The sequence below is a fragment of the Sinohyriopsis cumingii genome, chromosome 3 (assembly GCF_028554795.1).
Source record: "Sinohyriopsis cumingii isolate HCF-2022 chromosome 3, ASM2855479v2, whole genome shotgun sequence".
NCBI lineage: Eukaryota > Metazoa > Mollusca > Bivalvia > Unionida > Unionidae > Sinohyriopsis > Sinohyriopsis cumingii.
In genome coordinates this window covers 77,283,966-77,302,931 of record NC_142963.1, presented here as the reverse complement: position 1 = coordinate 77,302,931, position 18,966 = coordinate 77,283,966, and the positions used below count along the sequence as shown (strand labels likewise).

Sequence of the window (18,966 nt, the reverse complement as noted above, 5' to 3'; positions counted from 1 at the left end):
CAGAGCTAGAGCTGCATGTGAAACCTGTGCTAAAATGGTCTGTTTAATTTTCTTTTGCCATGGTGAACTCTATGCTTTCAACATTTCTGTGAGAAGAAATTAGTAAAATTAGGCAGTGACAATACTAGTAGCATCCTCTTTTCTGATCATGCATTTTTTTCACTTTCCCCTTATTCTGTGTATACTATCTGCTAAGGACTGGCCAGTGGTATAAAGAAAAGTGAACCCATACATGATATAAATATAGCCTGGTTGTTTTCCACCTGCTTTAAGTGTTTGCCTTCAGAGTACTTAGTCCTGCCCATTGCACTGACAACTGCAAATGCACTACCAACCATTGGGCAGTAACCAAAACTGTGCAAACATGTATATCTCATGATAACGTTAGACTAATAAAGTGTGAAATTTCACCCTGGAATGAAAGAGTGAAAACTGTTAATGGAATATACATCCCGTTTGAGAGAAAACTCCTCAAACTTGCTCCCAACATGAAAAGCTGCAAGCTTGTGAGGTCTCAACAAGGGGACAGCATTCTTGTTTGTCACCATTGTAGGCAGACAACTCTTAACTTTTATTGCTGAAATCTAGGTTGGGAGGGCTAGATTTGCAGGGTAGTTGTGGTATGCACAGGGTATTATGACTGTTATGTATTGGAAGAAAGGATACGATCGATTAAATTGATATTTTCTTGCCTGCGGTCAGTCAGTCATCTTATTATTACTACATTGTAGCCACTTACCCTGAGTCTGCTCTGGATGACCTGAAGTGGGTAGGTGATCACTGTAGCCACAGTTTTAGCAATAGCTCCTATTACAAAGTACAGAAAACCAGACAACTCCTGCCAGGAAGAAATTAATAACAATTAAAACATGACCATTAAGAGATTTTTCACCTAATTTGGAAAGTATCCAGTTTCTGCCTTGCCTACAAAATATCAGAAAGATATAAGTATCATTTTTCTGATAATTTTATGATCATTGTCATTATTCCAGTGGGCTTAACTTTTAAAGTCTTTTATTTAAACATGTTTGTCCATAACTGTTGTACAAGCAGTCAACACATCAGAGAGTCACACTGCTTTCATACTACTTAACACAAAACAAAATTTATTATGTAAAGTTTTGTCACAATTAACTGTCATTATTACATGTATAGCAATTATACGTCATTAAGTGCATTCACATTAAGGACACATGGCACCAAATAAACAGAAAATCTGAACCAGTCTTGAAATGGAAAATCTGAACCAGTCTTGAAATGGAAAATCTGAACCAGTCTTGAAATGGATGAACCTAAAATAGAGTATATATTGATTTGGAGGACCTTGATTGGTTGATAATGAAAAGTGAAATTTAGCAAAAAACTCTTTTCAGAGCTTGTTCTATTTGGAACTGAAATAAAAAAGAGACAATGTTCTATTGATGCAATTTCAGCACTTTACAGTTTTTTCCTTTGGAGCACTTATTATGGAAATTAGCAGTTGATTCCTTTAGTGGGAAATTTAAAACATGCTTTAAACACATTCTGAAAAAAAAAAATACTGTAAACTCATGAATTTCTCAACAAAGAAATCTGCATCAAGGATGGGTCGATACTAAAAAGGTTCATGTTTTGATCTTGAGCATTAGACATTTAAAACTTACTGAATTTATTAATATTAGTGTGTTTTCATTGTTTTACAATGAAATTAAATTAGTTCTGCAAATCTTTAAAGACAAATAATCACATTCTAAAAGTGTAGATCATGTGAACTTTTTTCATGCAAAGTTACTATTTTAGGTTTTGGACAATGCAGCAGCAGAGCTGGCAAGACATTAAACTTTCATAACACTATGGGATAATGCTGCAAATTGAAGTCTTTCAATCCATTCAGTAAGACTCTTACAATTTATTTATGTTTCAAAAGATATATTTTTTATTTTGTAAAAACATCTTTCTGTTATTATATGATGTAAATATCACATAATTCAACAAATAATTTTATATATTAATTCATATTACATCTTTCAAAATGGTGTGATTTCAATCTGTATAAAAATACTTCACATGATTAACATCTGAGTAACAACTTTGTACGACATAAATACAAGAGCTGTTTGCAAAGAAATCTCAGTTATAAGGGTTCTTTCAGCTGAAGTTTATTGAAATTCTGTTGATTATTCATGAAAAATGTTTCTTCAGTTTCTCTGCTAGATCAAGCAATATTTGAATGTAGTTTATTAGCACAATGTATAAAATTCCAAGGCCTTCAAATCTGTATGCTTGTTTTAACAAACTGCACTGAGTGGTTTTTGATAACAATTCATTTTAAGGTTTTCTATTTTATTATAGAATAGATTTACATATCTATACTCTAAGATGGCATTTTGAGACAGATTCTGTCAAATTTTGTTGAGCTATACAAGATGAATTAATTTAAATGTTTTGTATTATTAGTACAATTGCCATATTTTCAATGGCAGATCAGCATTATTTGTACACATTTAACAGGCTTCATGCCAAACATGTTCATTTAAATTAGGTCTGATTATGTTTCACAGCATCTGAGAAGTTGTTAAAAGACTTTCTAATTTTAGTAATGGTGGCCATATTTGATGGCAGATCTGCATCATGTGTAGAAATCTGAAAGGTCTCCATAGAAGAACATTTTATATAGAATTTGATAAACATCTGCTGAGCTGTTTCTAAGAAGTCATTGAAAAATTTATTTTAAGCAATGTCAGCCACATCTGATAGCAGATAGGCATCATTATGTAAATCTGAGAGGCCTCCATGTTACAAGCTAATCTGAGTGGGCTTCATGTTACAAGCTAACCTGAGAGGCCTTCATGTTACAAGCTAATCTGAGGGGGCTTCATGTTACAAGCTAACCTGAGGGGGCTTCATGTTACCAGCTAACCTGAGAGGCCTTCATGTTACAAGCTAATCTGAGGGGGCTTCATGCTACAAGCTAATCTGAGAGGCCTTCATGTTACAAGCTAATCTGAGGGGGCTTCATGCTACAAGCTAATCTGAGAGGCCTTCATGTTATAAGCTTATGTTCAGTAGTAGTTATGAAAAAGTCATTTAAAGGTTTTTCTATTTTTAGAAATGGTGGTCAGATCTGAAGGCAAATCAGTATCACTTGTACAAAAATTAAAGGACCTCATGCCAATATGCTTTTTAAATTTGTTCAATTTCTAAATTCTGTTAACTAAATTTTGAGAAAAAGTCATTTAAATATTTTTCAATTTTCAGTGATGGTTGCCATATTTGATGGCATACTGGTATCATTTGCACAAAAATGTTAAAGGTCACTGGCCACCTATACTATACAAACGTGTGATATTATTATGGTCATTAAAAAATGCATTTGTTATGTATGCACACCATACAAAATGTTGAATTAGACTCATAAATCTGCTTTTTAAATGCAAAATTTATTTGGCAATCTCCTTAAACAATCGGTAGTTTCCACATGCCAAAAACGGATATGACGTACATTTATACCTTCTATTCGACATTGCTATTCAAGTGTGTAATTTCCCCACATAAATGTCACGTAATATATATCTTGCTTTTGTACAGTGACCCATGGGAAGCTACTGGCAAGCTTTCCCACGTATCCACGCTAGCCGAGCCTTGAACTCAAACCCACGCAGACCAAGGTGAGATGGCAGTGGTTCGGAACAGTGAGTGCTTTAGACCACTTGGCACCCCTTTGTCAGTTGGTAGTAATCATACTGAATATTTTTAAATATTTTCTTCAGAAAATGTAAATATGTACTAACTCAACTGCATTAAATTGGACAATTAACAAAACCTGGACAAAATAATATTTTGGAAATTATTAATATAATTCATTCTGACTATCATATCAAAGAGGACATTAAAAATATACATAAATATAGTCCTACCATGGAATTCACGAGACTCTGGAAATAGCGCTTTATTGCTTCATACACCATAAACTGTATCGCTGGATTTGTAGCTAACAATAATGATGGTTTCGTCCCATTCCACAATGCACCTAATCCTTCAGACCGTATTATTTTTAATAAAGCATCTGAAAAACAAGATTAATTAATTTCTAATACAATTACTCATATATATATATATATATATATATATATATATATATATATATATATATATATATATATATATATATATATATATATGTATATGTGTGTGTGTGTGTGTGTGTGTGTGTGTGAGTCCTTATATATAATGTGGGAATGTAGGATCAATGGATAAGTACTTTCCTATATGGTATGCTGAAGTTAATTTGTTATTATAATTTTGTTTATATATCTTACATTTCAAAATGAAAATCAAATGGAATTGTGCATAAAACTGCTAGACAAAGATAATTTCCACTTCCTAAATGAGTTTGTTCCATGCACCTCAAGCCATTTACTTTAACCATGTTTAATATTTGAGGGAGGGTATGAGCCCAAGGCAACTAATAATACTACAAAAATTAAAAGGATAACATTAGAAATAATGTTAGTGTCAAATGCATGAGTACATATGTGACTATATACCTATCATTCCAGAGTATTTTGATTGATGCTTTCTGTAGCTTTCTGTCTCAAACTTGGCTCCTTGAAGTTTCAACCTGGTATTGGCAACCCATAGGGGTGTGGTTACAAATACATTTACAACCCCTGTAGACAAAAAAGCATAATAAAGCTGTGTAACTCATTTCAATACAAAGCTATATGGCATCTGTTGCACTAAATGGTCAGTTTCCACTCAAATAATCACGTATACCAATTCCTACTGTTTTTGTCTGGTATTAGTTTCAGATCCACACATACTGACCATTGAAAATGATGCTGACATATTCATTCACTTGTAAGTTCCAAATGCAAAATGCACAAAACCTTGATTTGTCACTGCATGGTACATAGTTTGTTGGAAGAAATTAGTCTGACAAACTTTATGAGATATGCAGATCAGTGTCTATGTTGTTTGCAGTTGGACTTGACTTATAAGGCAGTATAAATGGTACATCACTATCAATGGATATGTGAAGGATCCTCAGGGATAGATAATGAGCCAATGTCCTCTCTGACAGGATATTATTCCATACAATGAATGGATAATCCTCTCCCTGACAGGATATTATTCCATACACTGAATGGGCAATCCTCTCTCTGACAGGATATTATTCCATACACTGAATGGGCAATCCTCTCTCTGACAGGATATTATTCCATACACTGAATGGGCAATCCTCTCCCTGACAGGATATCATTCTATACACTGAATAGGCAATCCTCTCCTTGACAGGATATTATTCCATACACTGAATGGGCAATCCTCTCCCTGACAGGATATTATTCCATACACTGAATGGGCAATCCTCTCTCTGACAGGATATTATTCCATACACTGAATGGACAATCCTCTCCCTGACAGGATATTATTCCATACATTGAATTGGCAATACTCTCTCTGACAGGATCTTATGAAAAGTTAGGCTCACATTTTGCTAAACAACTGAGGCTGAAGATATACAATGTTTATGTGAGTGATTTTCATCAATACTAAATCACGATATTCCTGATGAACAAAACTTTGAAATTTGGGGAAAACACACATGGAATGCATGCTCACACTGTTTTCATCCAGATCATTTCAGTTAATAGCAACCAGGTTCCCTAACATAATACAAATGCAATTACTGTGTTTGCTAGATAGAATTCTTTACAGCTACACTTCCATAACAAAAATAGGAAGCAAAAAGGATGCTGAAGCTTGTCTCAGCTTCCTAGGAACCATTAAGCTTACATCAAAAATATACATTGAGGCTGTCCAGATTGGTCTATTACTTGTCCGTAAATAGGACTTCAACAATGTTTGTATATACAGTGGTCTATTACTTGTCTGTATATAAGACTTCAACAATGTTTGTATACACAGAGTGGTCTATTACATGTCTGTATATAGAACTTCAACAATGTTTTGTATACAAAGAGTGGTCATTTACATGTCTGTAAATAGGATTTCAACAATGTATATACAGAGTGGTCTCTTACTTGTCTGTATATAGGACTTCAAAAATGTTTGCATACACAGAGTGGTCTATTACTTGTCTTTAAATAGGACTTCAACAATGGTTTTATACACAGAGTAGTCTATTACGTGTCTGTAAATAGGACTTCACCAATGTTTGTATACACAAACTTTCAAAAGTAAAATAAGAGTACTCTTGGGATAGAACAAACTGGGCATGGTCCCTTTAGTATTCTGTGAGCTCCTTCATACAGTACTGTCAGTATTTAGCATAGTTCTATTTCTGTGTGACAAACGCTTTTACAAAGCAGTACTCTCCTTTGATCATAGAAATAAGACAGAGTATGGTTTCCCTATAATACTTGGATGACTGCACTTCTAAAAACCAAAAGTATGCAGTTGTACAGTCATTAAAACACACTGCTGAAGGTATATCTCTCTTTTCTTGTCATAAAACAATTACATATGAATAAAATTCACTTAATGTTTAGCCTAATGCATGCAGCATGATGCAGAAATAAAATAACTGATACAAATGAACTGGTTAATCAAGAGACAGTCTTTTAGTGAAAATCCCATGTTGATATGACCATTAGGTATAATATTTTAAACATTAGGTGTAATATTTTCAAGCTGGACATTCTAGTGGCTATGCTGGGTGTCAGATCTACACAATTTTCATTTAGGAACAATTAGGCATCAGAAGAAGTGTTTTGTTAATAAACCAATATTGACTCAACCATCTAATAAGAAGGTGTATCTATAACAAGTACCTTTTTGTCAAAACCCCATGTTGATGTGACCACCCATTTGGAAACATAGCTATGTCAAGGTTTGTAAGATACAAACCATGGTGGCCATACTGAATATCACATTGGCAACACTTTCATTTAGGAACAACTAAACCCCATATTAAGTTTTTCCAGTGAAAACCTCATTTTGTTATGACCAGCCAATCTAGAAGATTTGTAAAAAGATTTTCAATATGGTTGCCATCAAAGTCATTTTTGATTTGTTGTTGTTATGGGGTTTAATGCCATTTTTCAGAACATGATAGACTATACATGGCATCCAGTATTAATGGTGCAGGAAGAACTCAGGAAAAGCCCAGAAAGAAACACAGACCCACAAGAACCTTCTGGCAAGCTTTCTCACATACCCATATTGGCAGAATCCAAGATTCGAACCCATGCAGACAGAGGTGAGATGGCAGTGATTCATAATGGAAAGTACTTTAGACCACTCTGCCACTCGGGGCCCCCTCAAAAGGGTTGTCCAAAAGGCTAAAGTTTCATTTAGGATTATTTAGCAAAGTTCAAACCAAAGCATGTTTTTGCACCAATGGTCACAGGTCCCTTAGAAAAATCCTGATGCATCAGAGTGACAGGTGCTTATCAAAATACAATGCAATTCAAGCATGGCAATATGCAATGAGAAAGTTGCCTGGTTCCAAGATACTGCAATTTTATATACTAAGTGGAACTATTATGCATGCAAGATCAGTAGTCCAAAATGAAGAGAAGGAATGTGCATAACTGCTTTTATGCCAGAAGACATTAATGCAAGAAACATAGCAGATTCCAAACAGCCCAATGACACTGATCATAAACCATTCAGAGCTGAATCTTGGTCACAAACCCTACATGACTGCACAATTATTATTTATTATACAATTATTAACTGTGATGACATTGTAACCCTTATACTAGTAACAAGTGTGACACATTTATCTATATTTCATTATTTGAAATCTGTCAGCAATAAATAATTTATCTTAAAGTAATCAACATAAATCATTAAATTCACTAATTCATTGCACTAACAATAAAAGTTCTTTATTTAAATTATTAAAATGATGTTTAATTATTCTTACCCAATGTATAAAATAATAATGATTTTACCTATCAGAGGAAATATAAATAGTTTAAGCATGCTTTCTTGGTACATTTATTATCTTCATGAAACCAATATCAGAATTGTGAAGAAAAAGTAGTTACCTATGCCAATTCTTGGCAGCTCTTTTGAAAATCTTGATAGACTATTTAGGCTAAATCCTAGATTTAACCCAGAGTAAACCACATAGGAAGCATTTTTGAGAAAAATACATGTGATGCCAATATAACCATTCATTGAGAAGGGTAAATAACAGAATTTTCAAGATGACTGCATGGTTGCCATACTGGTTGTCTGAAAGGCACCATTTTAATCTAGGACCAATCAGACCTTTGGATTAATGTATATAAACATTATTGTAAGTATTATAATGAAAATCCCATTCCAGTATGAATATCCATTGAGAAGGGTAGATAACAAAATTTTCAAGATGACTGCATGGTGGCCATACAAGATTTTCAAGATGACTACATGATGGCCATACAAGATTCTCAAGATGACTGCATGGTAGCTATACAAGATTATCAAGATGACTACATGGTGGCCATTAAAAAAAATCAAGATGACTACATGATGGCCATACAAGATTTTCAAGATGACTACATGGTGGCCATACAAGATTTTCAAGACAACTGTATGGGGGCCATACAAGATTTTCAAGATGACTGCATGATGGCCATACAAGATTTTCAAAATGATTACATGGTGGCCATACAAGATTTTCAAGATGACTGCATGGTGGCCATACAAGATTTTCAAGATGACTACATGATGGCCATACAAGATTCTCAAGATGACTGCATGGTAGCTATACAAGATTATCAAGATGACTACATGGTGGCCATTAAAAAAAATTCAAGATGACTACATGATGGCCATACAAGATTTTCAAGATGACTACATGGTGGCCATACAAGATTTTCAAGACAACTGTATGGGGGCCATACAAGATTTTCAAGATGACTGCATGATGGCCATACAAGATTTTCAAAATGATTACATGGTGGCCATACAAGATTTTCAAGATGACTGCATGGTGGCCATACAAGATTTTCAAAATGATTTCATGGTGGCCATACAAGATTTTCAAGATGACTGCACGTTAGCCATACAAGATATTTCAAACTGATTGCATGGTGGCCATACAAGATTTTCAAGATGACTGCATGGTGGCCATACAAGATTTTCAAGATGACTGTATGGTGGCCATACAAGATATTCAAGATGACTGCATCGTAGTCATACAAGATTTTCAAAATGATTACATGGTGGCCATACAAGATTTTCAAGATGACTGCATGGTGGCCATACAAGATTTTCAAGATGACTGCATGATGGCCATACAAGATTTTCAAAATGACTGCATGATGGCCATACAAGATTTTCAAAATGATTACATGGTGGCCATACAAGATTTTCAAGATGACTGCATGGTGGCCATACAAGATTTTCAAGATGACTGCATGGTGGCCATACAAGATTTTCAAGATGACTACATGATGGCCATACAAGATTCTCAAGATGACTGCATGGTAGCTATACAAGATTTTCAAGATGACTACATGGTGGCCATACAAGATTTTCAAGACAACTGTATGGGGGCCATACAAGATTTTCAAGATGACTGCATGATGGCCATACAAGATTTTCAAAATGATTACATGGTGGCCACACAAGATTTTCAAGATGACTGCATGGTGGCCATACAAGATTTTCAAAATGATTTCATGGTGGCCATACAAGATTTTCAAGATGACTGCATGTTAGCCATACAAGATATTTCAAAATGATTGCATGGTGCCCATACAAGATTTTCAAGACGACTGCATGGTGGCCATACAAGATTTTCAAGATGACTGTATGGTGGCCATACAAGATTTTCAAGATGACTACATGGTAGTCATACAAGATTTTCAAAATGACTGCATGGCCATACTGAATTTCTGATAGGCATAATTTTCATCTAGGACCAATTAGACCTTGGGATGAATGTGTAAAGTTTCATGCCAACTGTCCCAATAGTGTAGGAATACACAATATGAAAATAGATGACTGGTTCATGTCTCATTTTATGACACAATAAAAAATGCTTTCTTTAAAACATAAAGCAGTTGATAGAACAGAAATGCCTCCTTGCAGAAAAAATACATGTCAGATCTGTCTCTATTAAGCAGGATTTTAAGTTGCACAAGTCATTTCACAACATACCATAAAACAGTATAAAAAGAGACTACTTTCAGACTAATACATGACATTTTGACATCAAAATCTGTCAGTGAACAATTATACTGAGGCAATTTAAAAATTCATCTAACATGAAATCTGTTTTAAACCAATGTAAATTCTAAATGTGCGGGTCTATTATAATTATATCATACTAACAAAAACATAAAGTTCCTCTAATCAAGTTTCTTTGATATTTCCAGAACTCTTGTTTTTATTATTTTTAATATGACATTAGGTATTCCAAGCACTTTTAGGAAATCAGCAAATACAATTAAAAGCACTCAGCTGTTGTTACCATCCTTAAGACCTTAATATCAAAATAAAATGTTGAGACAAAAAATCATGTAAATCAGTCAAATACTTTTCAAGATATGACCCTTCAACGTTTTTGAGGATCTTAGGAAATTCGCAATCCCCACCAAAAATGCAATTACCATCAACTTCACATGAGTAAAAAAATAAATAATTTTAACCTATACAACAGTGGCATTTATTGCAAAGCTAGACAATTCCTTGTTATTCAAGAAATGCAAGAACTACAACCATACTAAAAAAATTCTTTTTAATTGGTTCACTCTAAAACAGTAAAACTACAGAAGGCGGCCTTACTGGAAAAGCCCAAAATTGAGCTTTTCCAAGACTTTACACCCTTGCGATAATTTGTTGTTGTTGTTGCTGTGGGGTTTAATGGAATTTTTCAGCACACGATAGGCTATACATGGCGGCCAATATTAATGGTGGAGGAAGAACCCTGGAAAACCCCAAGAAGAACCACCGACCCACGAAAAGCTACAGGTGAGCTTTCTCACATACCCACATTAGCTGAATCGTGGACTTGAACCCACACAGACAGAGGTGAGATGGCAGTGATCCGTAATGGAGAGCGCTTTAGACCACTCGGGGCCCCACCTTGCGATAATAAGACTATGACATTTAAATGCAAATTAAAGTATGTTACTGTGAGAAAACATTCTGAAAACAAGGCCTAATTTTTTCTGGGCCAATGGGTATGAAACATTTGCCGTAGCAGATCAAACAAATCGGGAAAAAGAGCAAAAAATGTGAATGTCCAAAAAAATGCAAAAACAACAACTTTCAAAAGATCACAACTTTTTTAAATTTATTAACAGATTGTATTATTCTTGTACCAAAATGCAGGGTTTTATATGAAGAATTCATGCAACATACAAAGATTGTCAACATTAATGTGAAAGAGGTTTTAAAGCAGAAGCAATATCTAAAAATAGTCAAAAATGGCAAAAACAACAATTTTCAAAAGCTTACAACTTCATCAATTAGTAACTGATTTTGATAGTTTTTGCACCAAAATGGAACATATTACAACCTTAATACATATATACTAACAAAGCAAATAAAATTATGATAAAGCAAAGATAGGTTACAAAGCAAGAACTATTGAAAAAATATCAAAATCTTTCACTATGACTAATGTCTTGAAGATAATGTACACTTCAAACAGAAAATACAATTGTAAATGTCATAAAGGACTGCTTTGTTTAAAATAATCAGAAAAGTAACATCTTTAACAAAGTTTCAGCTTGAGAATTTTATTCTGCTGTATTTTGCTGGTCAATGTGTCCAATACTTTCAACTTCCCATGTTCGGCCATCGCTTGAAACTGGTTCTACATTAAAGTTCCAATCCAACACAAAACACGAATTAACCTCAACAATGTCATCACTGGCTGGCCATTTGAAACGATCGGTTTTGGCATCTGGCATAAAAACTGTATGAGTGCCAGATCAGGCTGGTGTACTTCCAACACTCGTCCAATGTAATATTGGTCATTGTAATACACATCTACCCGTGTGAAGCAGTGCGAGGATAGGATGTCTCAGGATAGAGTTTCTTAATCCACTCATAAACCTGAAATGTATAAGGTTAGAAAGAGTTAAGTCAGATGCACTTTAACTGATAAAAGCAAAAGAACAATATTAAGAATTTAAATAAATTTGTGTTATCTGTTCAGCCCAAAATGTTTTTTGTTTTTAAAAATGGTCCTGTTTTGTGGTTGAGCACTGCTTGTTCTGATTTCTAAACGAGGTCCAACTAAAAGTATTTAGAACGAATTAGGTACTTTTAGCTACATTTAATGATGCTGACATGAAAATTTACAGAGTTGTTTACAGACTGAAAAAATTTGAAATGACATGTAGATATATAAAAATTTGAAATTGGGAATAGGTCTCATAGTTTTAATGTACTAAAATTCCAGTCTGTAGCTTTACAATACCCTTTCATCGTTAATAAACACTTATCCCAAATGTGGACCTTGCTCAAAATTAAAAACCAAAAGAAACAAAGTGAAAAGAAATAAAGAAGGGTAACAGAGCCCATTTTCCTTTTGGTGAATCGTGTTTTCAAACAGAAAGGTCAAAGGTCAAAATTGTATCGCTATCCAATTAAATCTATTAATTATTACTTGCTCGGTCACATACAAGAAGAAAAAAATAAGACAACAAATTTACATTAAAGACATGAAATAACATTGCCAAGCTTCATCTGAAGCCATTTTTGCATGCACATTTCATGTGTAAAAATGACTTAGCTGAAGAAATTGGACTCAAAAGGTTTTGCTTGAACTGCAGAATAGAACGTCCAATTAATGACTTCAAGTACCGTATATACTCGCGTATAAGCCGAAAAATTTAGGAAAAAAATAAAACCTGGAAGGGGGGGGGGCGGCTTATCTGCAGGCCAAGGTCCAAGTCTGAAATTTTAACGCTTTTTTCCCTCGATTTCCAGTATTTATAGTTTCTGTCAATCGCTGAAGATGAGATCACATGCCTAATGATGCCACATGGCTCATAAGATTTGTGCTGTCGTGAAGTGAAACAAATATTTTTTTTCTAACTTAAGTGGTAGGATAATGAATGAAAAATATGTTTTAACGTACTTGACATCTATTTGACAGATCCACCAGAAAATGCAGCCATACGTGTTATTTGAGCCACGGTGGTACGTGTATTTTCCAAAAGAACTGCCATATTAGTAATCTCCAGTCAAGTATTTAACCCTCAGCTAATCAGTAATCATTAAACTCTACTTTATCGTACAAATGCATGCTAGCTTATTTCAGTGTAAATATGAAAAGAATCTACATAAAAAATAAAAGAATTACGATACTGAAGATATATACGACAAATATTTTGATCGAGAGTAGAAATACATGTACAATAGTCTTAAAGGAACAATAGCGACAGGCTCCATAGGGGTTTGTTGCGCGCACGCTTAGGAAGGGTAAATAATAGGGCAATATACGAGTCAGCGTGAATAATTGTAAAACAATATAATTTGTGGAATTTTTTTGACAGGTGTTTTAGAAGTAATCAGCAGCCACAGTTTATATACTACTGTTGTTTAGTTGTTTGCAAAGCAAAGTGGTTTGTTAGTGGTAGAGTGTTGTACAATAGCTACCATATGCTTAATCTGTGGTAAATGCCTCGGGGATAATAGGTTTGTTTTGTTGCACAATGCCAATGACTTTACTAATACATGCCGACTCTCAGATGTATTGTTTAATGAGATATGGTAGTGGACATGGTTTCTGCTCAAAGTTATAAACTGTCACAATACTTGAATAATGTCCACGCTGAAACCAATCATATTTTTATCAATTGAATCACACTACCAGTAGTTTAAAAAAAAAACACAAATAAACAACAATGATAAAAAATTATCAAATACAAATTGATAACCAACCACACATGGAAATAATTACAGGATAAGGTATATAAATAGTATACTACCACTATATACAAGAGACCAGGTGCAACTTTTTGGAAACCTTCAATGCTTGTATGGGATATGTTTTGTGCACACAAGACCGATGAAGTAAAAAAGGCCGCAAAGAAAATGAAAACAACACTGGCTGTGATACCAGGAAGTTTAACGTCAGTATTACAACCTCTTGATGTCTGCCTTAACAAACCTTTTAAGGTCAAATTACGAAAGATGTGGGCAGAATGGGTTTGTTCAGGGGCTGTGAAAATGACAAAAGGCGGAATTTAATGAGGCCAGACATCGATTTGGTCACCAAGTGGGTAAAAGAAGCGTAGGACTCAATTCCATCGGAAATGATTGCAAAATCATTCAGGAAGTGCTGTATCAGCAATGCCATGGACGGAACAGAGGATGATGCTATATTTCAATCCGACAATGACGAGGAGAGCGAGAAGGAGAACGACACACTATCAGATGACCATGATGACAGTGATGACGTATATGATGAAAGCACGCCCATAATAGAAGCCAAGTTTCGTGAACTGTTTGGCGAGTCTGATACAGAGCCAGATTTTGAAGGATTCTAAAAGTGATAGAACTTTTATAATTCATGATTTTAGAATGAGGATTAATTAAATTTCCATTAAGACTTAACACTTTAGAATTGTTTTTATATCAACATATAAATTAGCTTTCTTACTTTCATTTTATTTAATAATGTGATTTGCCTAAATAAATGTCTTCAGAACTCACTTTGTGCATCTTGTGATGTACTGGTAGTCTAGAAATTATGGGTCGGCTTAAATGCGGGTCATGCACTTTATAACAGTTTTACTAATCCAGTTTGGGGGGGTCGGCTTATACGCGAACGGGCTTATACACGAGTATATACGGTACTCAAAATACAGATAAAAACAAAAAATTAAATATAAAACATTAAAAACAAATCATTTTACTTACAAAATAGTGATAAATAATCCATGGATGGAATCATCGGAGAATATAATACGTCTTGGATTTACATCGAGTCGTGTGGCATAAGTGTTAGGCCAGCCATTGCATATGGCTTATTCCCAGCATAGTTTAAAATGCAAGGTGATCTCGTGTGACGTCATGGAAAATTCAGCTGTTCATACACAAATGCAGTATAATGAACACACTTTAAAATGACATCAAATTTGTATTTTAAAACTGAGATTTACCTGAAAAATTAGGGTAAAATTTGAAGCAAAAACAAAACCGATTTACTCAGTAAAGATCTCAAAATGTAGTTCATTCTCTCTGCTTTGCTTGGCACTCAGCATTAAGAGGTTAGTGTTAGGTCTGGTCGACCTGGTATCAGGATAATGTGACTGGGTGGGACATCATGCTACATGTCTGCGGCATGATGCCCCAGTGCTAGACATCACTATAAACTGTCAAACTGCAGACATCATATCGTTATGACTGAATTTTTAAAAAAAGCTACGTTAAAAATCTTAATCACACACAAATTACATTCTCTCTGCTTTACAATGGTGCTAAATATAGTAACATGGGAAATACCACACATAACCCCAAGTCTTACAATAAACATGTACGTAAAATTTCAATGTTCGAATGCTGCACTAAATTATGCCCTCAAACAAACATATTTAGAAATATGAAAAGAAAAGAAAAACACAAAGATTTATGGATAAAATGATAGAAGAAAATTAGTTCTTGTGACAAATGCATATATTTATAGATTTTATGAATAGTGATGGCATAAAACTTATTGTTCAAAATGTGCAAAATTTAGACTTTTGCCCTGCTGGCAGCCCACTGACCTGGTCAGCTAGGGCAGCTTGGAATACCTAATGACATCTATCATTTAAGTTGCTTTCTTTCCCATCCTAACATATAAGTACATAAGTAATTTAATGAATTACCTGCAGCATAAAAATACTTAAGACTGAATTTAATAAATTACCTGCAATAAATGCAAAGGTGAGGTCTTTGAATGGGTCTGGCTTTCCTAGGGAGCCTAGCACTACAGCTTTTAGTGTGTTGTAGGTGTAGAAGTAGACAAAATTAGAAACACAAAGTGATGTAATTACAGGAAACAAGCCTCTGTACAGGGCAGAACTGAAAAAAAAAGCAAACAAGAGTCAATACGCAATATGTAATACGTCTCTTGACGGCGATAATTTCCCAAAAATGAACATGGCAGCCATATCTTTGTGAAACTTAATATTAAAATAAGGAGATATGTGTGTGCATGTGTGTGTTTTGGATTTTTAACGTAGCTTTAACAATTTTTCAGTCATATGGCTACAATGTTTGCAGTGTGGCAGTTTATAGTGATGTCTAGCACTGGGGCATCATGCCGCAGACATGTAGCATGATGTCCCACACAGTCACATTATCCTGACACCAGGCTGACCAGTCCTAACACTAACCTCTTAATGCTGAGCGCCAAGCGAGGCAGCTGTTAGTACCATTTTTGTAAGTCTTTGGTACGACTCAGCCGGGGATCGAACCCACGACCTCCCACATCCGAAGCAGATGCTCTAACCACTAGGCCACCGGAGTGGTCAATATGGAGATATAATAACTTGTGACAAAAAAGAAAACACTGAAATGCCTACTGTATATATTTGCTTACAAGTCCAACTATATACTGCACATATCCAGATCTGCTGTCACATAATACACTGGCACATCTGGGTCTGTGGTTTTTATTACGAGTAATCAGAAAAACAAAAACACAGACCCTGATCTGCAGGTGCATTATGCGATGACAACTCAAGATCTTTGTTGTTTGCTGTACAGACAATAATAATTTAATATACCAGAAAATGTGTCATTTTCGGATCCAGATTTACTGCCATTTTAGTTTTAGTACTGTCCTTCCATGATTACATGATTTCCTCGTAAACTAATTATTTATTTTAAAAATCATTTTTTCTTGCCGAAAACTATACTAAATAATTTCACCCAACAACAGTATTTAATTCCTCTCTGCTGTTTTTAAAATCTAATTACTGACTGACAACAAGCTGCCTCAAAATTATTTAACACCAAATTAAAGGATATTTCGGTAAAGTCAAGACGGTGAAGTTTCATTTGTTCACGACTCAAAAAGAGTCATGCAGGACAATAATTAAACTTACTTCTTGTTCATTTCCTTTTCGTACCTTATTCTGACCAAGGATTAACATATTAGTTTGTTCCCAAGTTATCATGTACTGAAACATCATAACATAAATCATGTGGTGTGATGGACTATTGTATAGTGAATAATACAGACCATGGGGAAATCATTCAATTATCTGGTTTTTGAAAAGTCTCAGAGATAAGCTTCCACACTTGTTTTGACTTGGGTTTTGCACAATTTAAACAATATGGAAAACTTAATGACCAAGCAAGCTTAGTTGATGACACTAAGTGCTTATCTGGCAAAGAAACAAGGTGTAAACTAGGCAATTCTGAATTAAGCTTATCTGGCAAATTTTCCCACCTTAACAAATAGGACTCAGGTCATTTATAATGTAACCCTTTCTAATGAACAAATTTAGTATTAAGACACTTTGAAGTTTCATACATTCTAGATGAACAATTACACGTACAATCCCTCATCACGGGCAATCTCAAACATTACAACCGGGGAATGCTTTGCCCTTCTCTTGTCATCAACTGAAAAAAGAATAAAAACTGACTTGATGTACAGGAACATTAAAATTATTGGTAAGCTACCATGTATACTCGCTTATAAGTCGCATCCAAATGCACAGACCCTGATCTGATAGTATATTATGGGATGGCATATCAGGGTCTATGTTGTTTGCAGTTGGATCCACCGTACAACCAAGTACATTCAGTGCATAAGGTAAACATTTCAGCACTATTCTAAACTTAACAAAAATGATAACTTCACTATGGATTTAAAAGAGTGTAATTTCAATAATGCTTTTGTGTTTTAATTACAAGCTGTGGGAGATACAAATTTCACAAAAGACATATGTACCACACATACTACCTTATAAGTCGAACCCAAAAGCATAATGAACCAGCAGATCTAGGTCTGTGCAGTTTGCAGTTGGGCTCAATTTGTAAGCAAGTATATACAGTACAGTCACTGTCATAACATATTTCTATTGATATTTAGAAGAAAACTCTTAACATTTTTTAAAACGTATAAAAGAATAAACAATTACTATTACCAATCTTATGGATTTAGGGATTACTTTCAGGACAAGTAACAAAACACATGTACTAGAACAGGTAGTTTCAAGGCACACCCACACCTACACACCCATATAATATATATATATATATATATATATATATATATATATATATATATATATATATATATATATATATATATATATATATATATATATATATAACACATTTTTCAGAGTAACTATTGTGCAATGATTAGTAGCCAATTCTTTATTGCTATCACATGCTGCCATATCATCATTAAAAATGCTTTGACACTAAGTACACCCCTGGAAATTTGTCTCACGTTCTGGAAAAGGTAGTGTTCAGATTTTCAGCAAGAAAACCGTAAAAGGTACATTACCCACCCACAATTTCAATCTAGCAGACACTATTTTAAGTCTCAGTAATCTACAGACCCTGAAATAGATCCCTTTCTTGTCTTAAATGCAAACCATTTAATAAGTTTCGTCATGATTTGTGGTATAGGTCTTGAGTTCTTTTGTGTAAGCCATTTGCTTTATATTTATAGAGTCTGTCTGACCTTGACTTTGACCTTTTAATCCCAAAATCAAGCCATGCAGTAAAGAATTTTTCCTTGAATACAGTCCCTGTGATCTTGACCTCTGACCCAAAACATGTCTTTCTTGTCTCAATTGCAAGTCACTCACAAAGTTTGATCAAAGTAGGTGACAATGAACTCAACAGACTATACAGGAATTTTGTTTCTTCTTCAAGTCATCATGACCATAATATTTCATCTTTGACCCCACTCCCAATCATTAGTGTGTGGTGTATCTCATATGCAAGCCATTTACAAAGTTTGGTCAAATTATCAAACATGTGTGTGTGTGTAATTTGAATTTTTAACATAGCTTTAACAATTTTTCAGTCATATTGCTATGATATGTG

At 34.4% G+C, this 18,966-nt stretch overlaps 1 protein-coding gene across 2 annotated transcripts in view; it reads right to left on the bottom strand.

The window, feature by feature from the left end:
• The window catches only part of LOC149803150 (peroxisomal membrane protein PMP34-like), a 42,607-nt gene that overhangs the window by 17,269 nt on the left and 6,372 nt on the right, over nt 1-18,966 (bottom strand). For both annotated transcript variants that reach the window (XM_089952768.1, XM_089952767.1), the window contains exons 3-7: nt 17,457-17,523; nt 15,818-15,972; nt 4,527-4,649; nt 3,897-4,045; nt 740-838 (exon numbers count right to left, since the gene is read on the bottom strand). In XM_089952768.1, coding sequence (XP_089808894.1) covers nt 740-838; nt 3,897-4,045; nt 4,527-4,649; nt 15,818-15,972; nt 17,457-17,523 — 593 coding nt within the window. The remainder of the gene's footprint in view (nt 1-739; nt 839-3,896; nt 4,046-4,526; nt 4,650-15,817; nt 15,973-17,456; nt 17,524-18,966) is intronic.